The sequence below is a fragment of the Rattus norvegicus genome, chromosome 9 (assembly GCF_036323735.1).
Source record: "Rattus norvegicus strain BN/NHsdMcwi chromosome 9, GRCr8, whole genome shotgun sequence".
NCBI classification, from domain to species: Eukaryota; Metazoa; Chordata; class Mammalia; order Rodentia; family Muridae; genus Rattus; species Rattus norvegicus.
In genome coordinates, this window is record NC_086027.1 from 83,394,230 (window position 1) to 83,420,087 (window position 25,858).

At 49.7% G+C, this 25,858-nt stretch overlaps 2 protein-coding genes across 9 annotated transcripts; both read left to right on the plus strand.

Moving 5' to 3' along the window:
• Nucleotides 1–865: 865 nt before the first annotated feature.
• Nucleotides 866–8,514, plus strand: Catip (ciliogenesis associated TTC17 interacting protein). Of its 5 annotated transcripts, none has more exons than XM_017596825.3 (10): nucleotides 866–927; nucleotides 1,032–1,191; nucleotides 1,625–1,822; nucleotides 2,193–2,248; nucleotides 3,207–3,293; nucleotides 3,451–3,618; nucleotides 5,838–5,962; nucleotides 7,054–7,130; nucleotides 7,387–7,475; nucleotides 7,666–8,514. In XM_017596825.3, the coding sequence occupies exons 3-10, from the start codon at nucleotides 1,636–1,638 to the stop codon at nucleotides 8,281–8,283; spliced, it is 1,407 nt and encodes a 468-aa protein (XP_017452314.1). In that variant the 5' UTR covers nucleotides 866–927; nucleotides 1,032–1,191; nucleotides 1,625–1,635; the 3' UTR covers nucleotides 8,284–8,514. The 5 variants fall into 5 exon arrangements, with proteins under 5 accessions (XP_017452314.1, NP_001406635.1, NP_001406636.1 ...); NM_001419706.1 differs by having other exon boundaries at nucleotides 876–927; nucleotides 1,066–1,191; nucleotides 7,666–8,508; NM_001419707.1 differs by lacking the exon at nucleotides 1,625–1,822 and having other exon boundaries at nucleotides 876–927; nucleotides 1,066–1,191; nucleotides 7,666–8,508.
• A 3,583-nt stretch (nucleotides 8,515–12,097) lies between these two features.
• On the plus strand, nucleotides 12,098–23,023 carry Slc11a1 (solute carrier family 11 member 1). Of its 4 annotated transcripts, none has more exons than XM_006245219.5 (15): nucleotides 12,098–12,211; nucleotides 12,753–12,886; nucleotides 13,835–13,957; nucleotides 14,206–14,325; nucleotides 17,043–17,149; nucleotides 17,498–17,568; nucleotides 17,914–17,981; nucleotides 18,132–18,287; nucleotides 18,903–19,061; nucleotides 20,572–20,661; nucleotides 20,757–20,876; nucleotides 21,274–21,423; nucleotides 21,793–21,866; nucleotides 22,295–22,448; nucleotides 22,547–23,023. In XM_006245219.5, exons 1-15 carry the CDS (start codon nucleotides 12,202–12,204, stop codon nucleotides 22,658–22,660), a joined length of 1,650 nt encoding a protein of 549 aa, XP_006245281.1. In that variant the 5' UTR covers nucleotides 12,098–12,201; the 3' UTR covers nucleotides 22,661–23,023.
• Nucleotides 23,024–25,858: the final 2,835 nt, after the last annotated feature.

Genomic DNA, 25,858 nt, shown 5'->3' on the forward strand with positions numbered 1-25,858 from the left:
ACGAATGCTCTTCTGCCTATGAAGGGTTACAATACCAGTGACCTTGAGGATGATAGTCACCCAGGAAGATGACAAGGCATCCACGCTCATAGATGAGCCAGAGCCCTCTCCAGAGTCCAGGCTGCTCTGTCTGCACATTGCCTGACTGGCTGAAAACTATAGCTTGTAGAAAAGAAGATCAACAGCCTTGGTGAACCCTGGAACTAGAAATAGTTTCTACTGAATGGGCGTGGCTTTCCCACCATCATAAAGGCAGTGAATGGGAGCCTGAGACATCGGAGGTCGGAGACTATCCACATTGGGACTATATCTCACAAAGATAATGGTCCAACCTTGAAGTGAATTCTGTGTGTGAGCCTAGGTCTAGCTTTAAATTCCTGATCTTCCAGCCCAGGAGTCATGAGTGATGGAGACAGTTGTGAGCCATCTTGTGGATGCTGGGAGCTGGGATTCAAACCCAGGTCCTCTGGAAAAGCAGCCAGTGCTTTCCTTGTTGGTGTTTGTTTGCTTGTTTGTTTGTTTTTCTATGTAGCCCTGGCTGTCCTGAAACTCACTCTGTAGACCAGGCTGTCCTTGAACTCACTGAGATCTACCTGCCTCTGCTTCCTAAGTGCTGGGATTAAAGGCATGCGCTATATATCAACCCCCTCCCATCCCCCCCCCCCACGCTGGCCTTGTAGTCAGAGCTTTCAGTAGCTGAGCCACCCCTCCTTAGCCTATTAAAACCCAAGGATGTTATAATATCCTGCCTTCTCTCCACCTCTTAAGAATGTCAAAGGCTCCCTCTGCTGGACAACCTCTCAAGCTTGGGCTGAAGTTGGTTGATTGCCCTTTAAGAGGCAGTACCCTAGCTTCTGGTTGCCATGGAGACTACTAGCCACAGACTGACTAGGCTCAATAGCATGTCTTCCAAAGTTACTCCCACAGGTGGGGAATGGGCTACTGGTCTGTTTGGCGGATATTTGTCCTTTACAACCCACCAAAGTGTGGTCTTAGTAAATTTAACTTACCTACTCTTCCCTTTTCCCCAGGGTCTGACGGATTAGCTTTCCCTTCCTCTTGTAGGCTCCAAAGCCAAGGATCACCACCACTTAGGCCAGCAGCAGCAGCAGCAGCAGCAACAGCAGCAACAGCAAGAGCAGCCATTCCCAGAAGCCAATGCTGAAGCCATCAGCTTCCTCAACTCCTTCCGTGAGCCTGATGGTGGGATGGGCATGGGGAGGAGAGGTACAAGGTTGGGGACGAAGGAAGAGGAGGCCTAAGCAGGCCCCATCTTTTCTCCACCTGATCCTCTTTTTTTTTTTTTCTTTTTCTTTTTCTTCTTTTTTTTGGAGCTGGGGACCGAACCCAGGGCCTTGCGCTTGCTAGGCAAGCGCTCTACCACTGAGCTAAATCCCCAACCCCCACCTGATCCTCTTGAGAGTCAGAAAAGACCTGATACCTATGTGCTAATGTACACAGAGAGACAGCCTGTGGGGGGATCCTCGCCAGTCGCCAGTCGGCACCCAGTGATGACAAGGAGGAGGGGCAGGGCTGGCTAGGAGATGGGAGACAAGGCAAAGGGTGAGGGGATGGTGTGGGGTCTAGAGGCTGGGCCTGGAGAGAGCTTCTCTGTGCCACACAGGGTTGGAGGATATGCTTCTGTTCTTCCCCGAGACGCTGGCCATCCTCTCAGACACAGGGGAACCTCAGGGAGAGCTGACCATTGAAGTGCAGAAGGGGAAGTACAAAGACGACCTGGGGATCCTGACCCACTGCCTCCTGGTACACGCCTCTAGCCGAGGCTTCCTAGACAAGTCAGTGTGTGGAAGCTCCCTCCTAGGTAGATCTCTAGCCGCTTGCTGTCCCTCATATCTACCCTCCACAGCCCCCATTCCAATCCATAGGGCTTTAATCAGAACCTGTCCCTTGACTTCTCTGGGAAGGGCTCAAGCCTGGGGGAGAGGGAAGGGGAGGGGAGGGGGAGGAGAGCCAGCCCTGCCCCTCCTCCTTGTCATCACTGGGTGCCAACTGGCGAGGATCCCCCCACAGGCTGTCTCTCTGTGTACATTAGCACATCCCAGCCACATCCCCAGGACAAGAACAGTACTAACCACCCTGTCATTTTCCCATGGCCACATTGCACCAGCCTGGGCTAGCCCCTTCCCTAGGGTCCATCCTGTGATATCAGCACTTGCCTCCCTGTACCCCAGGCTACCTCAACGAGCATCTGGAGCTAATGGAGCAGCACAGTCAAGAATTCATCAAGGTATTTACTCCCAGCCTCCTCTAGCCTTGCCCATGCTCCAGGATAAGCAGGAACATGGGCCTAAGAGGGTCGGAGGGACCCCAATAGAATGTCACACTCCCTGAAACTCCACCACATACAATTTGATAAGCAGTCACCTCTATTATTGCTGCTAGTGTTTTCTGGATGCACAAACTGAGCCCAGCCCACTGGGGCCTCCTCCAGCATAAAAGCCTGGTCCACTTCCCAAGGCCACGTGACCTGGCCTTTCCCAGAGCCTGTCACTGTTTAGCCTCCAAATCTTCTGGCTCTATCCCCTTCACCCAGCCCCTTCAGTAACTTCCTCTGTGGGGCCATGACCTATCTAAACATGGGAGATGACTTGGGCCTCACAGCCTTCTCAGAGAATCTGTGTCCAGTTTCCAGCCTGTGTTCTGTTCCGAGGCATACAGCTGTTCCTCTTTCCTCTTCCTTACTATGGGTCTATTTCTGACCTCCACCATAAGTGGAAGGTCTCTTTTCCTCCCTTCCCTCCCCCTCCTTTCTTTTTTGAGGCAGTCTCATAGCCAGACTTGCCTCAGACTTGGTATGTAGCTGAGGATGACTTTGAACCCGATTCCCCTCCCAAGTCCTGGACCACCACACCAGGCTATGAGGCATTTTGCTCATCTGTTTGTCCACCCGCCTGTCCGTCTGTCTTATTTTTATCTTTATTTATCAAGACAGGGATTTTTGTCTTATTTTGTTTATTAAAAAAATAAGACTGACTGCATTTGCCTATAATCTCAGTGCTTAGGAGGCTGAGGCAGGAGAATTGTTGCAAGTACAAGGCTCTCCTGGCCTATGTAGAGAGTTCCCGGCCACGCTGAACTATTTTGCCTCAGAAAAACCAACTACAGACAAACAGCATCGAAGAAAGGATGGGAGCTTAACCTCTCAAGGGTGAGCACGTGATTCTCCCGTGTGCTCTGTTCTTCAGTTTCCCATCATCCCCATGGAGAGGAAGATGAGCGTCCTGAAGCAGGATGACCAGTTGGTTGTGTCCAGAAGTGTCAAGGAGGGTGAGGTAAGAGTGAAAGCCAAGTGGAAACCCCTCCCACACCCTTAGAACCACAGCAAGGACAAGCTGTGTGAGGCCAGGTGCCTAGACACCCAACACCCTACTCCAACACGTCCTGCCTCTTCTGAGCTCCAAGCCTCTGACTCAGATCTTCCCCAACCAGGAAACGAAGACCGGAGTCTCTGTTTTCCCCTGTAAATCACTCAAGGGCTTTGTCTCCAGTGCCGCCAATGTGGTGCTGCTGAGAGTGATGGCTTGGCGGCAGTCAGTACCCAGCGGTGCTCGATTCCTAGCCTTGGACTCGGAGGGCAAGCTGTGCTATTGTACCTATGTGAGTACTGTCTCTGGGCCAAGGAATCAGCCTGGGGCAAACTAGAAGGATCCCGAAGGCCACTGGGGTGGGAAAGACAGATGTGATGTGTGAGGGTGGGTTGGGTATTAGTCCTTAGGGTGGGATGAGATTCGCTACCGGGCAACAGCAGTTGGACGAACGTGATAGAAGGAAGGTTGAGGATGGAGTGCCTGGGGTTAGCAGGGAACGGAAAGGTGGGAAGCAACCTCTTTGTACAAAGGTCAGTACACAGGAAAAGTATAGTGGCAGCCTGCTTTCTAAATACATACCTTCTAAGGCTGGAGAGATGCTCAGTGGTGCAAGATGAGGCTCTGACTTGGATCCCAGACCCATGTAAACGCTGCACACTTAGAAGCCCAGAACTGCAGCGGTAAAGACAGCCTGGGTGCATCAGGCAGCCTTAGGTCCCAGTGAGAGCCCGTCTCAAAACCAAGGTGAGGCAGAGAGACGTCTCCGTGGTTACAAGCACTTACTGGCTTTGCAGAAGACCCAAGATCAGTTCACTGTACCCGCATGGCAGCTTACGCCCTTCTGTAACCCAACTTCCAAGGGCTCTACATATACATGTATATATAGGTAAAACATTCATACACATAAAAATAAAATTTTAAAAGAAAATAAAATGGGCTGGCGAAATGGCTCAGAGGTTAAGAGCACTGGCTGCTCTTCCAGAAGTCCTGAGTTCAATTCCCAGCAACCACATGGTGGCTCACAACCATCTGTAATGGGATCTGATGCCCTCTTCTGGTGTGTTTGAAGACAGCTACAATGTGCTCATAAATAAAACAAAACAAAAAAGGTGTGAATTGGTAAAATATAAAATAAAATAAAATAGATAGTTCCTGAAGAACCCACACATGCACATGCATGCCAAACACCCCACACATATGTGCACCTCCAAACACATGTACACCTGGATGAGTGCACACATGGACGGGTACACACACACACACATACACACACACACACACACACACACACACACACACTATATCATCTAAAGACACGCGTGGTGTGCTTGTAATTCCAGTACTTGGGAAGTGAAGACAGAAGGAGCAGGAGTTCAGTCATTGTTAGCCACCTATTTAGTTCAAGTCTAGCCTGAGCTACATAAGATCCTGTCTTAACCAAAAACAGCAACAACAACACAACAACAACAACAACAACAACAAGAACAACAAACCATCTATCATCCAGGGCTTGGAAGATATGAGGCAAATGTCTTACCACTGAGCTACACTTCAGTCCAAAGATACATCTTTTTGTTCTTTTCCTTTCTTAAAGAATTTATTATTCTTAAACATTCTTTTAAAAATTTATTTATTTTTATTTCATGTGCATTAGTGTTTTGCCTGCATGTATGTCTAGATGAAGGTGTTGGGTCCCCTGGAACTGGTGCTAGAGACAGTTGTGAGCTGCCATGTGGCTGTTGGGAACTGAACCCAGGTCCTCTGGAAGAGCAGCCAGTGCTCTTAACTATTGATGGATCGCTCTCTAGCCTCCTCCTCCCTTTCTTCCACAAAGTGTTTTGTTGTTGTTGTGGCCCAAACTGCTCTTATCCTCCCACACCCTCTTCTCTGACACGGGTTTCACTGTGTAGCCCTGTCCATCCTAGAACTCACTCTGTAGACCAGACTGGCCTCGAACTGGTTGCCTCTGCCTACTGAGTTCTTGGATTAAAGGTGTGTGCCACCAGCTCCTGATCATGGCTTTAGGGTTTCAACCCTCACATCCTAATCCCCAAAAGCTAGTGTTGCAATTACATGTGTGCACCTCTACCCTTGGCTGACACCCCTGACTTTGTGTATACATGTGTGTGGTATGTGTATGCACATACACTCGGGCAAGTATACATACAGGTTTGTGCAGGTAGAGGACAGAGGTCAACCCCAGGTGTTTTTTCCAGGGTCTCTCATTGTACGGCACCTCACTCCCCACACTGACCCTTGTCCCTGTAACAAAATGTACAGTTAGTGGAGCTCCTCCATTGAGATGGCTTGAGAAGAGGTGGGTGGCAGGGACTGGCTGGGAGGAGTCCCTAACTTACCCTGAAAACTCAAACTTTGTGGCATGTAAGGAACTGAATAGCTAAGCATTGATTACCAGTGGTGAGCCGGAATGACGACCTGAGGAGAAGGAAAGGGCTTAAGGAGATGGGGACAACTGCCTCACCATACTCTCCTCTTTGGTTGCCTTAGAAATCCCTGGGTTTCCAGACAATCCAAGTGGGCAACCAGCAGGCTGAAATGTTCATCGTGGAGCAAACCATACACTCTGAAGACGGCATACCTTTCTCCTGCCAGTTCTATTTGCTCTCTGATGGGTGAGCCACTGGTGGGAAGGGCCAAGGTGACCTTATCATGTAATGCATGGGAGCTCTGAAGGGGAAGAAAAGATCTTCCTGGGGAAGATGTTCATGGGGCACGGGAGTCACTATTATCCCCAAGATGCTGCCAGAAAAAACTGTCAATGAGGTCTGGGTGTATCTTTGCTTTGTCCATTTCATTTGCTTAAAAACAAAAAACAACAAAAAACAAAACAAAACAAACAAACAAAAAAAACAGAACAGTGAGCTCAGGCTGGCCTCACAAATCCACTTAGTACCCTAGGTGCTGGGATTACAGATGTGCTTTGAGCAAGACATAATGCTTGCTGTTATCTGGAACAGGACCCAAGAACTACAGAGATAAAAGAGAGGAAGCAGGGTAAACATAGGCCCCCAGGCAACTCTCTCGGGGACACCGGCGTGTCTTACCTCAGCTGCCATGATAATATACTGCAAGATGAGCCCGCAACAGGGGCTCACAGCTGTCTTTCCAGCACTTAGGAAGCTGACACAGGAGGACGGCTCCAGGTCTGAGGGCCATCTACAGTACCTCACAAAGGTACACACAAGTCAAAGGATGGCTCAGCTGGAAAGATGGTGAGGGAGCTTGCTGCCAAATCTGATGACCTGAGTTCAATTCCTGGAACCCACTTGGCAGGAGAGACCCAACTCCTACAAGTTGTCCTCTGATTTCCACACAAGTATGTGTGTGAATGGTGTGCGTGCATGTGTACACATGTGCATGCATGTACACAGGATAAATTAATGTTGAAAAAATCACTGGATATTTTTTAAAAATGGCCAGCAGGGTTGATTTCTGGTGAGCTCTCTAGCTGTCTGGTTGCCCTCAGGGCTCTGGCTCTGGGGAGACAGCTTCTGTAGACAGCTTTCTCTTCCTGGTCCGAGGATGCCAATCCTCCTGATTGGAGCCCCACCATTATGCCCATCAATTGACCTTAATCATTTCACAAAGGCTTTCATTACCCTGGGGGCAGGAGTGGGAGCCAGGACTCATTGTGCTCAGCACCATTCAGTCACCTCAGTTGGTATAGGAAGACTCTCCCCCCAACTTCTGTATTGCCCTGCAGGCACCTGGCTAAAAGAGTCCAGGTAGGCTCTCCAGGATGCTGTATCATCACCAAGATGCCCCTCATAAGGGAGGAGGGTAAGTGGCCCAGGGCAGGACCGGGCAGTGAAGGGAAGATGGATGAAGCTTGCCCTCTGGTTTGGTTTGGAAAGGAACCAGTGCCCTAGGGGTGGGACAGCATTCTTGAGTCAGGTAAAGAGGAGGCAGGTTTCCAGCCCCTGACTCAAAGGGTTAGGATAGTCCTCTGGCAACTCTGTCCATACTTGAGAGTTCCTGGGATCCTCCCCTGTTTGCGGAGGAACCGGTAGGCAGTTCCCTTGCTCACTCTACTCAGATGTGATTGAGCCTCCGCCCACGTTTGATCGGAAGCCCCTGGTGTGGGAGGAAGACCTGGAGCTTTACTCGAAATTCCTGGATCGGAAGGTGAGAAGTGGCTGCAGCCTGGGGGTCCGTCTGCAGTCCTACTGTGAACCGTGAGGGCCGAAATGCACGAATCAGGGAGATGTTTGGGGAGAAGAGGGGGTGTCCCAGGCGTTCCTGGCCAATCCCAGCTGTGCTCAGCTCTAGTGCTGGACCACCCTAAGGCGCCCCCCCCCCCCCCCCCCCCGCGCAGGAGCAGCTGCGCCTCAGCCACACGAGGTATCTGCGACAGCACCCGGAGGCCCAAGCGCTGGTCTCTGATTTCCTGCTGTTCCTGCTGCTCCGCCGGCCAGAGGACGTGGTCACCTTCGCTGCTGAGCACTTCGGGCCCTTTGCGGCGCTGCGCTCACCTATCCCAGCCCTGCGATCCTCACACCAGCCCAGCCCTTTCCGCTCTCTGGAGGAAGAGGAGGAGGGAGAGGAGGAGGAAGAGGAAGAGGAAGAGGAAGAGGAGGGAGAGGAGGAAGGAGAGGGCAAGGAAGAAGTGGAAGAGGTGGAGATAGAAGGGGATGATGACTACTTGTATGTCGACGAGGAAGAAGAGGTGGAGGACGACATCTACTATGACAGTTACTATTACAAATACGAAGATGAAAACATCTACGAAGATGAAAACATCTACTATGATAACTATGATGTTGACAATGACAATGACGATATTGACAATTACGATAACGACGACGACGATGATGACGATGTCGACGACGACGATGACGTCAAAGTCGATGATGACAACGTTGATGTTGATAATGACAACGTTGATGTTGACAATGACAACATCAACCAGGGTTTGGACCTCAAAAAGGACTAGGTGGACAGCTGGAAGCGGGAAACTGAGATTGGCTGGGGGTGCAGCTTCAGTGGGTGATAAGCAGGGTCCTTCCCATGTGTTACTCTGCCAGCAGGGACTGTATTTGGCCAGTTCTTCTTGTCAAATATGGGAAGCTTTTGTTTACCCATCAAGTTTCATCTTTTCTTCCTAGAGTCTATTTTCACAGTTCTGGCCATTTCAAAGAAAATAAAATTAAGGCCTGTGGCCAGATGTGTTTGACTCAACGTTTGAAATCCCAGCCCTTGGGGCCCTGAGCCAGGGGAACTGCTATGAGCCAAGGCCAGCCAAGGCTACACAGCAAGACCCTCTCTCAAAAATTAAAATTAGGGTTGGGGATTTAGCTCAGTGGTAGAGCACTTGCCTAGCAAGCACAAGGCCCTGGGTTCGGTCCCCAGCTCCGAAAAAAAGAAAAAAAATTAAAATTAAAAGTTAAGAGAGGGGCTGGGGATTTAGCTCAGTGGTAGAGCGCTTACCTAGGAAGCGCAAGGCCCTGGGTTCGGTCCCCAGCTCCAAAAAAAAGAACCAAAAAAAAAAAGAAAAAAAAAAGTTAAGAGAAGAGGAGGAGAGGTGGGAACCACTAGGCCCAGGCCACCCATAATCCCAGCACTCAGGAAACACAGTGGAGTTCATGGTCATCTTTGGTTCCCTTCCGTGAGCTTGAGTCCTGCCTGAGCTACATAAAATCCTACAGATGGGAGAGCAGGATTTGAACCTGGAGTTGGACATGAAAAGCCTGCAGTGGCACTGTGAATCTAAACATAATCACTACCACTAGAAACAAACCCACAGAAAGTGCAGGAGGTGTATGAGGAGGGACATGGGACACCCCTAACCCCACTCAGCTTGCACTTCAGGTCCTCCTTGACCCATCGATACATACACACATGAGACTCCCCAGAATGTGCAGGGGACCCCTAGCCACCCAATGAGGAGGAAAGAAGAGCAGGGGCCATCACCACCTGTAGATTCCTTGCTTACCAACAGTTTCTGCCAGTGGCTTGTCTGACAGATGCTGGCTGTGGGCTGAGTGGAGAGTGATAGGCAGAACCTCTGAGGTAGTTGGTGATTGGGGTGCAGACACTGCCTCCATTGAAGTCTCTGGCTGTCAACCCTGCTGCTTTGAAATGAGAGACTCCAGGGGAACTCCAAGGTGTAATGGAGAGTTTGAGTCTTGGCTACAGAGCTGAGGAATGTAAGGAAGAAATCACTTCAGAAGGCTTCAGACAGGGCTGCCACTTGAGCCTTGCAAAATGTTTTGTCCTTGCAAATTTTTGTACAAAACAAAAAACATTCACAAGTTGGGCGGTGGTGACACATACCTTTAATTCCAGCTCTCGGAAGGCAGAGGCAGGCAGGTCTCTGAGTTGGAAGCCAGGCAGGTCTACAGAGCAAGTTCCAGGACAACCAGGGCTACACAGAGAAATCTTGTCTCAAAAAAACAAAAAACAAAACAAAACAAAAAAACAAAAACCAAAACAAAAACAAAAAAAATCAAACAAAAACAAAAGAAATTCACAACCAAGAAAGTGGAAATAAAACCATGACCAACAAATTACCTTAGTTTTTTTGTCCCACAATCTCACACATACTCTACCAGAGGCTTCACCCCAGCCCCTGACAAGCATTTTTTTTAAAAAATAGATCTTTATAATTCCAATGGATTAGCAAAATGAAATCATACCAGTAATACATGTTTGTTGGTTAGTAATTGGATACTTATTATATTATTTATATCATAATTTATACATGATACATACATCATCTATCTAAACTATCTCTCTATCCATATCTGTCTGTCTGTCTGTCTGTCTATGGTGAAGCTGAAGTCTCCCTAGGTCCATTGCATTTGAAACTATTTCATTGTTAGAGTTGACTTTCTGGGGCTGAGGAAAAAGTAGCTCATCGTGTGAAAGTGCTAGCAGTCAGTGCTCTTAACCACTGAGCCATCCTCCAGCCCCCAAGTCACTTCTATAACCACATCCATCACATATCTACCTGACCTATCCCTAACCTGGGCAACCACAAATCTGATCTTTGCTTCTAGACTGTTGCCAGTGCAAAAGTACTATTTAGGGCTGGAGAGATGGCTCGGCTGTTTCTTAAGAGCACTGACTGCTCTTCCAGAGGTCCTGAGTTCAATTCCCAGGAACCACACGGTGGCTCACAACCATCTGTAATGAGATCTGATGCCCTCTTCTGGTGTGTCTGAAGACAGGGACAGTACAGTGCACTTGTATCCATAAAACGAATCTTTGTAAAAAGCTTGTTTAAATGGGACAAGGGCCAGGGAGGAGGCTCAGTGCATCAGATCATTTGCTTTGCAAACATGAGGACCTGAGATCTAATCCTTAGCACCATATATAAAAAGGCAGGCACAGCTACAGAGTTGGAATTTAGACGTAGGCGGATCCAGCTTGACCAAACAACTAACTCCTGCTTCAGTGAGCCACCTGGTCTCAGGGTAGGAGACAGAGAATGACAGGGAGAATGCTTGATGTCCGTCCTGTTCTGGGCTCTGTGTGAATGTGCGACTCACATACATATACCACACATACCCACGCACCCATCACCCCTAAGACTCACAAATGCTCATTGCACACGCAGGGATACAAGGCAGGTGTGACACATACCTATAATCTCTGCACTCTGATGCTGAGGCAGGAGGACTGTGGGTTTGAGCCAGCCTGGGCTACATAGACCCTGTCTTGAAAAATCAAGGGCTGAAGCTACAGGCCAATGGTCGAGCACTTGCCTCGTGCTCACCAGAACACCCAATTCTCCCGCTTTAGCCTCTGGAGTACTGGATTTGAGGCATGCTACCACATTGAACTAACAGGTAAGCTTTTGAAAGCAGCTTTTTAAAACAAAACAAAACCTAAGCGCGCAAATTCTACCGCTAACTACGTCGTCCTTGCTGCTGGTTTTACTTTGCATTTTGAGCAGGGTTTCCCTAAATTGTTGGGACCTTAAACTCAGTCTGCAGCCCAGGGGGATGATGAAGATTTCTCCGTTCTGTTATACATATTAATACTCTTATTGCCAAGTAGCGATTCACTTACCTGTTGATGGGCAGCTCGAACAATCCCAGCTTCTGATTACCGCAAATAATATTGCTGTAAACTCCATGTGGAGGTTTTTATTTGGGCATATGTTTAATTTCTCTGGGGTAAAAATGCCCAGGAGTTCATTCTGTGATATGGACATAGCATTGACCCATGGCTGGGACCCTCACAGGTCCACAGGAAAGAAGGACATTTAACCTCCCTCCACCTTCCCATTAGGTAAACCATTGCCCGTTGAACTGCAGACTGAGACGAAAGACCTGACAGGGTATGGGTCTCTGTATGAGCATATGTGTGTGTGTGTGTGTGTGTGTGTGTGTGTGTGTGTGTGTGTGTGTTTGTGTATAAATGTATGAGCATGTGTGTGTATATAAGCATGTGTGTGTATATGCTTATATGTATGTATATGTGTGTATATATGTGTGAGTATATGTATATGTAAGTGTGTGTGTATGTGTGTATATGTATGTGTATGTAGGGATGTGTGTGTGTATGTATGTGTGTGTGTATGGATCGGTGTGTGTATGTATGCATATGTATGTGTATGTATGTGTGTGTGTGTGTGTGTGTGTGTGTGTGTGTGTGTGTGTTGTGTGGGTGCATGTAAACTAATGGCAGGAAGTGTCTGAAATCAGAGGTAATTTTGGAAGCAATGAACCTAGGATATTGGAACGGAGCCAGAGTTGTTATGGAACATAGGGGATCCAGGAAAGGAAGGAGGGTCAAAGCTGTGGGTTGCCAGCCCTTTCCGCCACAACTGGCCACTTCTGCCTTTGCTGAGTGTTTCGAAACGCCAAGAGTGTGAAATTGTGAGCATGCCCTTGGTGATGTGGAGATGAAATCTGGTGAGGATGGGAAGGGCGTGGATTCCCCACTCTTACTCACTCGCACCAGCACCCATACAAGGGGACAGATTGAGGAGCTCCCAGGCCCGGTGATCACACAGAGTATCCTGCAGCCTGTGTCCCCATGATTCGTGAGTGGTGGCCTCCAGGGACCTAGTGTGATTCAAGTGGGGGTGATTTGGGGTAGCAAGGAAGACATACGTCTCTGTGAGGGCTCTGGTCTGCCAGACACACTGGAGTCAGGCACTTCTATAAAGGAGGCAGAGCACGGGGTCAAGCAGCTGGGGGAGGGGATGAGGTGGGCACTCGGCTTACCCTTCTCTGGGCCTCCTGTCTCACAAATCTCCTGAGTCAGGAGATTTGGATTGGAGAAGTTCTGTGCTCACTGAGAGGGAAGTGATTCTGGAAACCTCCACTTGACACATAGGTGGAATGGTCAGTTGGGGGGAGGAGTGGAGGTCCTGAGAGGAGGCAGGTAGCTGGAATCCAAGGCTCTTGAAAGAAGCACACACCCAACCCAGCATCCTGGGGTCCCTGACAGGTGACAAAAACCCCCAGAGGGTGAACAGGCCCAGTTATGGCTCCATTTCCAGCCTGCCTAGCCCAGCACCTCAGCCAGAGCCTTCCAGGAACACCTACCTGAGTGAGAAGATTCCCATCCCCAGCACGGAACAGGTAGGAGTGTTGGAAATGTCCTCAGTGCATCCTGGGTCCTACCAGATCCTCCGAGATCTTGCAGGCTGGGGACTGGGGATTGAGCATCTTCTGTGACCATGGCAGTGATTAAAGGGCTGCTCTGTAGTTCTTTGGGGAAAAAAAAAGATCAAATGGTTCTCAAGAAGACTTTAGCTTTTCCGTGAGGGAGAAAAAGCCTGGAAACTATTTTGGCATTAGAAGAAGGGACCAGGTAGGGACGAACTCGGGTAAAGACGAGCATCAGGCTGGCTCCGGGATGCTGCTCTCCAGCCTTGCCACAGTGTTTCTTTTTACAATGTATTATGTCTATTTACTTAGTCATTTGCAAGTGTGTAGGTGTATCCATTATATAGCATGCATGTGGAGGTCGGAGGACAACCTGTGGTCAGTTCACTACAACGATGTGGGTTCCAAGTTGGGTGGCTCTCTCGGATGAGTGCGCCCCACCCCCTAGCCCCCACTCCCACCAGTCTGCCCCCTCAGTCCCCATTGCCACAATCTAAGCCAATTCCTAGGCAGATTCCCAACACAGAAATAGAGTGGAGTGACTGAGACCTCAGTGGTCCCCAGAGAGAGGAGCTTGCGGTATGAGAAGGATCCGGGGAGGGAAGAGTTGGAACAGGGAGGTTTAACTACTACAAAGTCCCTAAAGACTCTGACAAGCCTGAAAGAGGCTGACAAGTCACGTGCTGGCCAGCTGCAGAGGCTGCTGCTGAACGAGACCCATCCAGAAAGCAGAGCCACAGTGACTCAGCAAATCCCACTGGTCCCTCCGGGTTGGGGCATCGTTGGGTGGCACTGGGTGGGTGATGGAGGTCCAGGGCAGGCCAGCCTGACTGAAGATACCTGCTGAGTTTTTAGCTGAGGGGATGCTCAAAGCTGCAACCACCCTATCTCAAACATGACCCGATCTGCTTACACCCCCAGGGCACATTCAGCCTGAGGAAGCTGTGGGCATTCACAGGGCCTGGTTTCCTCATGAGCATCGCTTTCCTTGACCCAGGGAACATTGAGTCGGACCTTCAAGCTGGTGCTGTGGCTGAATTCAAAGTACTGAGTCTGGGGCTCCATGCTGACTTTGTGGGGAGGGTGGTGTCCTAGCTAAGACGGTGAAGACCCTGTTCTCCATAGCAGGTTGCTTGAGTGTTTTTCTTGAGGATAAGGATTAAGTTCATGCGGGGCAGGAAAAGGTCCTTGGGGAAGCCCCTCCAGAGAGGAGGCTGTAGGGGAGTAGTCTTCCTACCCATTCTGTCTGAGGGAGGCTGTTTCAGCTGAGGGTCTCCTCTGTTTCCTCACAGCTGCTCTGGGTGCTGCTCTGGGCCACTGTGCTAGGCTTGCTCTGCCAGCGGCTGGCTGCCCGGCTGGGCGTGGTGACAGGCAAGGATCTGGGTGAAATCTGCCATCTCTACTACCCTAAGGTGAGCTGGGAATAGGTTCTACAATAAATACATCATTAGCTCCCCAGGATTCACAAGTCCAGTGGGCAAACACCACAGGCTCAATTAGTAGCAAACAAAGTTCCGTAGCTCAGAGCTAGTCACCGCTCATTTGAAAGGGATTTTTTTTTTAATCTTATGAATTCACTGACTTGTTTTTTACATGATGGGAGATTCTACTCAGGGGCTCCTGAGTACTGAATAAGCATGCTACCGTCTGAACTGTATCCCCAGCCCCTTTCAAAGGGATTTAATGTCATTTAGCCCTTTCAGCTCAGAAGGGCTGGAGTTTCCAGGCCGAAGGAAACCCAAGAAGGGTAGGAACCCCAAAGCAGCCATTTGCTTCTAGAAGCAAACTGCTTAACTAACCGTGAGAGGGACTGGAGCTTAGGGTCCTCACCACTGTCACTACCCAAAATGCCTCAGAGCAAGAGGCCTGGTTTCTCTCCACATCCATCTGAACTGGTCTGTGTCTGTTGCTGAAAGAACACCCATGAAGCTGAGTAGTTTAGTTTATTATCCATTTGTCTATCATCCATTATCTATCTATTATCTATCTATCTATCTATCTATCTATCTATCTATCTATCATCTATCATCTATCTATCATCTATCATCTATCTATCTATTATCTATCTATCATCTATCAATCTATCAATCATCTATTATCTATCTATTATCTATCTATCTAGCAATCATATATCTATCAATCTATCTATCATCTATCTATCTATCATCTATCAATCTATCTATCATCTATCTATCTATCTATCTATCTATCTATCTATCTATCTATCTATCTATCTTTTTATTTTTTCAAAACAGTGTTTCTCTGTGTAGCCCTGTCCTGAAACTCACTCTGTAGACCAGGCTGACCTCGAACTCAGAGATCCTCCTGCCTCTGCTTCCTGAGTGCTGGAATTAAAGGAGTGCGTCACTCCTGCCTGGTTATTTTTTTTAAAAAAGATTTATTTATTTATTTTATATATGTGAGTACACTGTGGCTGTCTTCAGACACACCAGAAGAGGGCATCAGATCCCATTACAGATGGTTGTGAGCCACCATGTGGTTGCTGGGAATTGAACTCAGGACCTCTGGAAGAGCAGCCAGTAATCTTTTTTTTTTTTTTTTTTTTTTGGTTCTTTTTTTCGGAGCTGGGGACCGAACCCAAGGCCTTGCGCTTCCTAGGTAAGCGCTCTACCACTGAGCTAAATCCCCAGCTCCGAGCAGCCAGTAATCTTAACCACTGAGCCATCTCTCCAGCCCCTGCCTGGCTATTTTATTTTATTTTATTTACTTAGAGGCAGAGTTTCCCTGTGTACCCCTGACCAACCTGGAACTCAGAGAGACCCACATGCCTCTGCCTCTAGAGTACTGAGTTTAACAGTGTGTGTGCCACCATTTCAGGCACAATAATTTAGTCTATTTTAAAAAAAAAGTTAAAGGGCCAGGCTTAATATAGTTTAATCCCAGCGCTCAGGGGACAGAGGCAGGGGGCTCTCTGTGAATTTGAGGTCAGCCTGTTCTACATAGTGAGGTCTACGACAGTCAGGGCTACTTAAAGAGACTCTGTCAAAAGAGAGAGAGAAAGGGGTGGGGGGAAGAGAGAGAGAGAGGAGAGAGGAGAGAGGAGAGAGGAGAGAGGAGAGAGAGTGCACAAAGAAGAGGAAAGAAGATTAGGCTGAGTGTGTAACAATGACAGAGCACGTGCCCCGCATGCCCAAGGCCTGAGCTGAAGCACCAGTACTTCAAAACAAAGCAAAAAGCCCAAATTAGCTCACATCTCCACAGGTTCAAGGTGCCAATTTCCGCTTAGCTTTATTTAGCATGGGAGAAGGGGTACATGGGGGAGGGGTACATGGGGGAGAGGTGCATGGGGGGAGGGGTGCATGGGATTGGCCTCATCCACCAGGCAAGCATTACCACACAGCATCCTCCACCTTCTCTTTACTTTTTATTTGAGACAGCATCTCACCAAGTTGCACCAGGCTATCCTTGAACTTGTTCTTCCTCTTGCCTTAGTTTCGGGGCTGTCAGGCCAGCGTCAGCAGGTCTGTCCCCTGCTGTAAAGGGTCCCGGAATGTCTCAACATGAGGACCAAGATTCCAATACCCAAATCCTACCAGAGCAAACTCCTTTAAGTGTGTCTTTTTTTTTTTTTTGGTTTTGGTTTTGGTTTTGGTTTTTCCAGGGTTTCTCTGGGTAACATTCCGGGACCCTTTACAGCAGGGGACAGACCTGCTGACGCTGGCCTGACAGCCCCGAAACTAAGGCAAGAGGAAGAACAAGTTCAAGGATAGCCTGGTGCAACTTGGTGAGATGCTGTCTCAAATAAAAAGTAAAGAGAAGGTGGAGGATGCTGTGTGGTAATGCTTGCCTGGTGGATGAGGCCAATCCCATGCACCCCTCCCCCCATGCACCTCTCCCCCATGTACCCCTCCCCCATGTACCCCTTCTCCCATGCTAAATAAAGCTAAGCGGAAATTGGCACCTTGAACTTACTTTGTTTGCCTCTGCCTCCATTGCTGGGACTAAGGGCGTGTGCCCTCGCGGACCAGCAATTCTGTCTTATAAAACCAGCTGGCATTTGTAAAAGCCACAGGCTTCCAGTCTCTCAGCACAGTTCAGAGCAGGCACAGGCAAGAAAAGTGCCGCCAAACAGCCAGCCTTCTTTTAAGGAAGCAACATCTCCCCATAGGTACCCCGCATCCTCCTCTGGCTGACCATTGAGCTGGCCATTGTGGGCTCAGACATGCAGGAAGTCATCGGAACGGCTATCTCCTTCAATCTGCTCTCCGCTGGACGGTATCATGCTAGGAAACCCCTCTCAGTGCCAGGCTGGAGGGAGCCACTGTTTCTTTCCTCCCCAGAAGAGGGCTCCCCCTGTGTCTATGTTATCACCCCATTTCCAGTAGACCTGGTGGGAGTCCTTTTCATAGACTTGTGAGTCACACAGCACACAGGCCAGGGTCCCTACCACACCTGGTCCCTTACCTGGTTTTGCCCTTCCTGGGTGTGTATGCATGCGCAACACACACCACACTCCTGCCTCCATCCTCAGCTGTCCAAGCTATTTGGGTTGCTGACTCCCCTCTGAGGGTGGGAACTCCAGATCTGGACCAGGCTGGGCTGACGTGGTCTGCTTGGTTTCAGCATCCCCCTGTGGGGTGGCGTACTGATCACTATTGTGGATACCTTCTTCTTCCTCTTCCTGGATAACTATGGTGAGAGAAAGCCCCTCTTCTTAGGGATGAAAGTGGGCAGGGCTACCCTCATGGAGCCTTGGCTTCTCTCAGGGCTGTGGGTCCCCCTTGGTGCCCTTTGCTCCAGCTGAATGGCTTGAGCAACTCACTTTGGTTTCTGTTTTCATTTTCTGTAACTTGGGACAGAACATCCAAGCATCACAAGGCTGTGGTGAAGTTTCCATGAGAAAAATATATGCTAAACCCTTGGCTCATTGCCCAGGACAAAGTGCTCACAGCAGCCACTCTCAAGTGTTTATTGACAGGGTTTTGTTTTTTTAGTTCCCCTTCATTTTTCTTTTTTTTAAATCCTCGCTGTGTCCCTAGGTTTGCGCAAGTTGGAAGCGTTCTTTGGGTTCCTCATTACCATAATGGCTTTGACCTTCGGTTATGAGGTGAGATATCAGAGTTATACCCCTTCCCTCAAGATCCCTCCCTTCCCTTCCTGGGTAGCCTAAGGGTCTAGGGAAACAGCCTTACCTGCCTTCAGGAATGGGATGGAGGGGAGGATGGTTTTAGCGGGCTGACCAAGTTTCTTCCGACAGTATGTGGTGGCTCGTCCATCTCAGGGAGCCCTTCTTAAGGGCCTGTTCCTGCCCTCCTGCCCGGGCTGTGGGCAGCCTGAGCTGCTGCAGGCAGTGGGCATCGTTGGTGCCATCATCATGCCTCATAACATCTACCTGCACTCGGCCTTGGTCAAGGTGAGCAGAGGGGAGGGAGGAGCCCATTCCTGAGCCTGGATTCCTGCCACCCCAGATGCCTTCCTTGAGGGTCTTAGTTAATGGACTCACTCTCTGCTCAGCCACCTGTAATAACAGGTCTGAGGCAAATCAACAAAAAAATCAGTCAAGGCCTAGAAGCAACTGCATCCTCGTGCTGGGGACAAAGACAAGAACGAAGTAAATAAAGAAGGGAACTGTGGATGGTGAAAGGTGCTTGCAAAGGAACTGGTGGATAGGTCAGAGGATGGCATAGCAGACAGGGACAGCAAATGCAACGGTCCCATGGCAGAAACGAACCAGACACGTTTGAGGATGGAGCATGTTGGATGAAGGGAGCAGTGGCTATCAGGGCTGACTTAGAGAGGGACCTCAATGGTCAGATCTTCCTTCATTTACATAATTGGTCACTGTGGACTAGATCTCTGGCAAGGACAAAGATGTGGGCAGGTAGCAGCTGACCAGGGCCTGAACCAGACACCACATAGGGGACTTTCCCAGAACTGTGACTCAGAGCAGACGGAAGTATACATGTGGAAGTAGGGGACACTGGGGAGCCCTGAGGGACTTCGATCCTTCCCGCTCTTATCTTACTAGTCTAGAGAGGTAGACAGAACTCGCCGGGGGGATGTTCGAGAAGCCAACATGTACTTCCTGACTGAGGCCACCATCGCCCTCTTCGTGTCATTCATCATCAACCTCTTCGTCATGGCTGTTTTTGGTCAGGCCTTCTACCAGCAAACCAATGAGGAAGCGGTGAGCCACACTGACCCTACCACCAGCTCGTTTGTATGTCCCCACACCCCATGTCGCCACCAGCCTTGTCAGGGGTTCCAGATCACGGGGCCACATCCTCCGGAATCTCTGCTGGACTCTGAACTCTAGAGTCTTCTCTCTTGATCATCTCAACTCCTAGATGACAGGTGTCAATTACTTTGAAGTACTGCTTGGTACCAGGCATCACCTGAGAGCCCCAGAGTAAAGCGAGCAAGTCCTACACCTTTGCTCTTGTATGTAGCGAACACAGGGAAGACATGAAGGGACAGGAAGCCAGCCCACGCACCAGTGAGTGCCCAGGGATGTTCGGAGTTAGAACGGTGCAGGGAAGTAGCTGCAGGTGGGGATGCAGAATGACAGGGGCTAGGGCTGGGATCCCTGAGGGAGCCTGATGGCTCTGCTCCCTCTGGAGGCAGGGGCTGATCAGTGGGGGGCGTGCAGGGACTGGGAGTCACTAACCACTGCATTTGGAAGTCCTTGCTAAATGCCCTGTGTGTGTGAGGGGAGCATCCATTCTTGGGTGTCACTCTGCCACCTAGCATGAAGGGGAGAACACTATGGGGGACTTTGAAACCTAGTTTTCCTTCCTTCCTTCCTTCCTTCCTTCCTTCCTTCCTTCCTTCCTTCCTTCCTTTCCTCTTTCTCTCTCTCTTTCTTTCTTTCTTCCTTCCTTCCTTCCTTCTTTCCTTTCTTTCTTTCTTTCTCTCTTTTTCAAGATGGGGTTTCTTTGTGGGTAGCCCTGGCTGTCCCAGGCTGGCCTCAAACTCACAGAGATCCACCTGCCTCAGCCTCCCAAGTGCTGGCTTTAAAGACGTGCACCACCACCACCACTCAGCGGAAGCCTATTTTCCAATGACTGCAGGGCTCTTGGATGAAGGGGGAGTCATGGAATGGTACCGATCCCAGGGACCGGAAACCCAGTTCTCACCTGGAGCTGCACTGTAAACTCTAAGAACACATCCACAGGAAGAGAATAAAACCAAGCTGGGCATGGTGACTCTAATCCTAGCACTCGGTAGACAAAAGACAGACCTGTGGGAGTTCAAGGCTAGCCTGGTCTACATAAGGAGTTCCAAGACAGACAGGACTACATAGAGACACTTCATCTCAAAAAAGAAACAAACAAACAAACAAACCAACAACAACCAAAAAACAAAATCAAAACCCAAACCATTATTGGCAAAGTGTATCTAGACAGATTTAGCCTGTAGGACTTCAGGTTTTCTTTTTATTGTTTTGTGTTTTGAGACTAGGGTTTCTCTGTGTAGCCTGAGCTGCCCTGGAACTCACCCTGTAGACCAGGGTAGCCTCGAATTTACAGAGATCTCCTTGCCTCTGCCTCCCACGTGCTAGGATTAAAGGTATGCATGACCACCGCCAGGGCTAGACCTCAGGTTTTTAACTCGTGTTAGGGCCTAGCTGGGGTTCCGATTTTCCAAAAGTGAGTTTGTGTTTTCCCACCTCCCTCTTACTGACTCCCTGCCTGCAGTTCAACATCTGTGCCAACAGCAGCCTCCACAACTATGCTAAGATCTTCCCCAGGGACAATAACACAGTGTCAGTGGATATTTATCAAGGAGTAAGTGCCACTCAAGCCCAATGTTTGGCCACGCCTTGTCGGGGTTGGGTCTCTGCTGGGTGGGGCCTCTGTCTGATCACACCTTCTCCGTTTAGGGTGTGATCCTAGGCTGTCTCTTTGGCCCTGCGGCCCTCTACATCTGGGCAGTAGGTCTCCTGGCAGCGGGTCAGAGTTCTACTATGACCGGCACCTATGCAGGACAATTCGTGATGGAGGTTGGTATCGAGGGCCCAAGGACAGTCGAAACACTGCTAAAGGCTTGGATGCTGGGCTTTTCTGAGTTGCAGAGGGGTAAGATGACAGAATCCCCCCAAACTGTTCCATATTCAGCAACCAGGTATGGGGATCCTCCCTCTCCCACTCATCCTTCTCCTACCAACAAGAGTCAAAGCTGCCTCCATTTCTTTTTTTTTCTTTTCTATTTTTCGGAGCTGGGGACCGAACCCAGGACCTTGTGCTTGCTAGGCAAGCGCTCTACCACTGAGCTAAATCCCCAACTCCGCTGCCTCCATTTCTAAGACAGACAAATGCATGTGTGTGTGTGTGGGGGGGGGGGGTGTTGGGAGTGAGTGTCTGAGATAACCGAGGCCACGGGTGCTTGGTCCCATCAAGGGTTTCCTTAAGCTGCGATGGTCTCGATTTGCACGCGTCCTTCTCACTCGCTCTTGCGCTATCCTGCCCACTGTGCTGGTGGCTGTCTTCCGAGACCTGAGGGACCTGTCCGGCCTCAACGATCTACTCAATGTTCTGCAGAGTCTACTGGTGAGACCCACGGTCTAGCTAATAAGGAACACAGCAGCCTCCCTGCCCTCCTCCAAAAGCCCTACATGTTTTGCCCTAAACCCTCACAGGAGTCTACAACCACACTAAAAAGCAAGAGTCCCCACTGTCCCCACTCCACAGGTGGAAAAACCAATGCTTTGGGTTGGTTGACTGGAGGCTAAACTGGCATTCCAACTCCAGCACTCTGAGAGCCCTGCATACTTTGGAGACACAGAATACTGTTCAGGGCTCCTAGGGAAGGCCCCCAAAGACTCCCGCCCTGCCAGAGGAGAGGCAGAACTCGCCACTCTCACACCCTGCTGTACCAAAGCAGGGTCTCTCAGCCTCAGTCTCTACCACTCCCCACAGCTGCCCTTTGCTGTGCTGCCCATTCTGACTTTCACCAGCATGCCAGCCGTCATGCAGGAGTTTGCCAATGGCTGGTGAGTATTCCCTTCCCAAACCACAGTGTTACTGCTTTCTATACTCACAGCCTCACATAGGCACGAACAATGTTACCTCCACCTTCCCATGAGGCCGAAAGACCGTAAAGAACCTGCCCAGTGCCACGCAGCTACTAAGTGTGGGAACTAGGATTATTGGGGGCTGTTTCTAGAACCTGGGCTTAGCTTCAGCACACTTCTTGCCAAGTCCTGTCAGTAATGGAGCCTGAAGGGCCCCCAAGTGGCTAGTGGGGTCTGTCTGCTCTAGACCACACAGGTCAGAGAAGGTGTCTGTCCTGCTTCCCGATCTCTAGTCTGAGCTAGGTGGAGGTCCTGAGGGTGGGGGTCAGTGGGGAGACCATCCAGGTGGTCCAGCTGCATCCAGCCTGCCGCTCCACAAGCCAGCTCTGAGCATCTCCCTTCCCCAGGTTGAGCAAAGTCATTACTTCCTGCATCATGGCACTGGTGTGCGCCATCAACCTGTACTTCGTGATCAGCTACCTGCCCAGCCTCCCGCACCCTGCCTACTTTGGCCTTGTGGCTCTGCTCGCCATAGGTTACTTGGGCCTTACTGCTTATCTGGTACTGGGGTTAGCCAAGGGCTAGGGAGGACAGGAGAGGGAGACACAAGGGACTTCGGCAGAGCTCTGGCCTCTCCTCCATTCATGGTCTTTCCCCAGGCCTGGACCTGTTGCATTGCCCATGGAGCCAAGTTTCTGACCCACAGCTCCCACCAGCGCTTCCTGTATGGACTCCCTATCGAGGAGCAGGAAGGCAGGGAGGGTTCCGGGTGATGAGCACAGTGACCCAGCATCCACCAAGAGGAAGGACACAGCAGGGCAATTGAAGGTCCCCTACCAGCTTTCTGGATTACCTGTCTCCAGTTTGGACAAGTGCTGTACCTCAGAGTAAAGTGTGCTAGGGACACCCATCTTACCACAACCTAAGAGACTTAAAAACACAGTGCCTAGGGCTGGAGAGATGGCTCAGCGGTTAGGAGCACTGGCTGCTCTTCCAGAGGTCCTGAGTTCAATTCCCAGCAACCACATTACAACCATTTGTAATGGGATCCAACGCCCTCTTTTGGTGTGTCTGAAGACAGTGACAGTGTACTCACATACATGAAATAAATAAATAAATCTTAAAAAAAAAAAAAAGACACTAGCCACCCTTTCAGAGGACAGGGATTCAATTCTCAGCATCGACATGGTGGCTTTCAACTGTCCAGTTCCAGGCCATTCAATGCCTTCTTCTGGCCTTCTCCACTGGCCCTTCCATGCCCATAGTACACAGACAAACATACAGGCAAAACACCCGTATACATAATACTTAAAACAAAACAACAGTGTCTGGTGCTTAGCTCCTAAAAGACACCCCAAAACTACTTATTTGGTGCAATCTTGTAATCCTAGCCCTGAGGTAATAGTACAAGGCTGAGGTAGTAGGAAGGTGAGTTCCAGTATATACCCAGACCAACTCAAACAGAACCGCCATGACACCACTGTGTCCCTCCAGCACTTGGAAAATGAAGGCAGGAGTCTTAAAGAGTTCTAGGGCATCCTCTTGTTATAAAGTGAGTGCAAGACCAACCTGGGCTACCTGAGAGCCTGTCTCAAGAAAGAAGTTAAAAGAATGAAGGTGTGAGAGGAGATGGGAGAGGAGATGGAGGGAGAGGAGGAAGAGGAGATGGAGGGAGAGGAGGAAGAGGAGGAGGAGGAGGGGGAGGAGGAGGAGGAGGAGGTGGAGGAGGAGGAGGTGGAGGAGGAGGAGGAGGAGGAGGAGGAGAAGGAGAAGAAGAAGAAGAAGAAGAAGAAGAAGAAGAAGAAGAAGAAGAAGAAGAAGAAGAAGAAGAAGAAGAAGAAGAAGAAGAAGGAGAAGAAGAAACTTGACAAACTTGGGGGATGGAGGGTAGCATTGGAGGAAACTTTAAAAAAAAAAAAAAGAAATAGTCTGATGAACAAAACCAAACCGTAACTCCCCTGTGTTCCAAAGCGCTGTAAAATCTAAATGTCAAATCCTGACCTTCCAAATGACTGATTATCTCCTACTCTCTTTTGTACCTGAAACCTATTTTCCAGGTAGGAAAACCTAGAGGTTCCTTCTCTTTCAGGAACCAGGCCAAAAAGAACCCAAAAGTCTGTGCCTTCAAGGCCCAATTCATTTGCCATCTCCCCAGGGAACTGGGCTGACCGGACTCCCACGCTGCGCTATTAGGGTTCCCTGAACTGGACTCTCAGCTCCCCCTGGGGGAAGGAACTCTCCCGAGCGCCTACACTCGGCCTTAGGCCCGTTTGTCCTTCAAGGGCAAGCAGAACTCAGGTGAGAGGAGGGTGCTTTCTCCTAGGGCCGCAGAAGCCACCCCTGCGCTGAGATAGGGAGTAGCGGCGTGGGAGGGGAACCCCTTCCTCCGCAGTAAGCGCCCCGGCACCCTTCGCCCTGTGTAGACCTAGCACTTTGCAGACGCTCCCTAGGCAGTTTCTAGGCTCCCCTAAGTCCCTCCTCCTGACTCCACCGGTTCCTTGTACCCTAACCTAGAACTGTCCAGAGCAGCAAGGAGGAAGGTGTGTCTAAGTGAGCCTTTTACCAGGGTTGAGCCTGTGTGAGATTCCCTGTCTGAAAGTAGCTCCCATTACCCGGAACCCAGCTGGGAAGGCTGTGGACTGGACGCTCAGATTGGGGCGATTGTTTATGAAAAGAATTTCCTCTTTCTTAAAAGGGCAACGAAAAGAGTGGGGCCCAAAAGGAGCGGCGAAGGAAAAAGGTCTGGCGCAACCCGAGTAGCAGTCCGAGAGGGTGCCTGAGCGAGACGGTCCGCGCCTAGGTGCTTGCTGCTGGAGAAAATAGGACCCGGGATAGCATAAAGGGGTAGAGGGCTAGCGAGGAAAGCCATCTCCTAGATTCCCCTTCAGTTTCTCCGAAGTGTCCCCCAACTTGCACATTCTGGCAATTCACTTGGCATTAATTGGATGCTGTGTTTATTTTTTATTTTTATTTTTTGTGATAAGCCCTGGGTTAGAAGTGGAGGAGAGGTAAAGTCCTGAATTAAAGGGAATGTCAGCTGTTAAGGAGCGCTCACGGGAAGGGGTGGGAGGGCTAAATAAACTGTGGCAGGATTAGGCCTAGCACCTGACACACTGACTTCCGGGGGAGAAGACCACACTGAACACAGGGTTTTGAAAGTTAAATAAGGTCTGTCAGTGAGTGTTTAGTACTTAGAATTGAGCGCTGAGAAGGTAAGTTTGACTCAGAACACTTAGTGCTCCTCCATGCAACTGCTGCATAGGGCAGCTAAAACAGTCTGGGGACAGGACACTTCTCACTTCACACTTCTCAAGCCTCACTCCCTGCATACACTACCACATACATATGAAAGTAAATCTTATGCTCTTCCAGAGGTCCTGAGTTCAATTCCCAGCAACCATATGGTGGCTCACAACCATCTGTAATGGGATCCAATGCCCTCTTCTAGTGTGTCTGAAGACATCGACAGTGTACTTATATATAATTAAATCTTAAAAAAACAAACTTAGCCAAGCGTGGCACCCTCCTTAATATCAGCGCTCTGGAGATAGAGCAGGTGGATCTCTGTGCCCTGGGAGTCGATTTCAAAATTCTTCATCATCATCATCATCACCACCACCACCACCACCACCACCACCACCACCACCACCATCATTTTGGGATCAGTGGGATGGCTCAATAGGTCAATGTACCAGTCACCATTCCCAAGGATCAGAGTTCCGTCCTTGGGGACCCGCATGGGTGGATTGTCTAACTCCATACATGTATTGTGACACATGCCTGCTCACACACATAAAAATAATGATTTAACCTGGCCCACGTCACAGAATTTCGGTGTAGCCCTGGCTGTCCTAGAACTCGGATTTTTAGAAGAGACTGGTCTTGAACTCTGAGATCTGTCTGCCTCTGCCTCTTGAGTGCTGGGATTAAGCCAACCTATCTGGTTTTTCCAAGGCCCAAGGTCAGACAGA

Bases quoted from the DNA above. Each gene is read 5' to 3' on its own strand.
- Catip (NM_001419706.1), top strand. From the start codon at position 903: ATGTCTTCCAAAGTTACTCCCACAG. The intron at 1,823-2,192 runs GTAGATCTCTAG...CCTGTACCCCAG, and splicing joins GTGTGGAAGCTCCCTCCTAG to GCTACCTCAACGAGCATCTG. The intron at 7,476-7,665 runs GTGAGAAGTGGC...CCCCCCGCGCAG, and splicing joins CGAAATTCCTGGATCGGAAG to GAGCAGCTGCGCCTCAGCCA.
- Slc11a1 (XM_006245219.5), top strand. The intron at 14,326-17,042 runs GTGAGCTGGGAA...ATCTCCCCATAG, and splicing joins GCCATCTCTACTACCCTAAG to GTACCCCGCATCCTCCTCTG. The intron at 17,982-18,131 runs GTGAGATATCAG...TTCTTCCGACAG, and splicing joins CTTTGACCTTCGGTTATGAG to TATGTGGTGGCTCGTCCATC.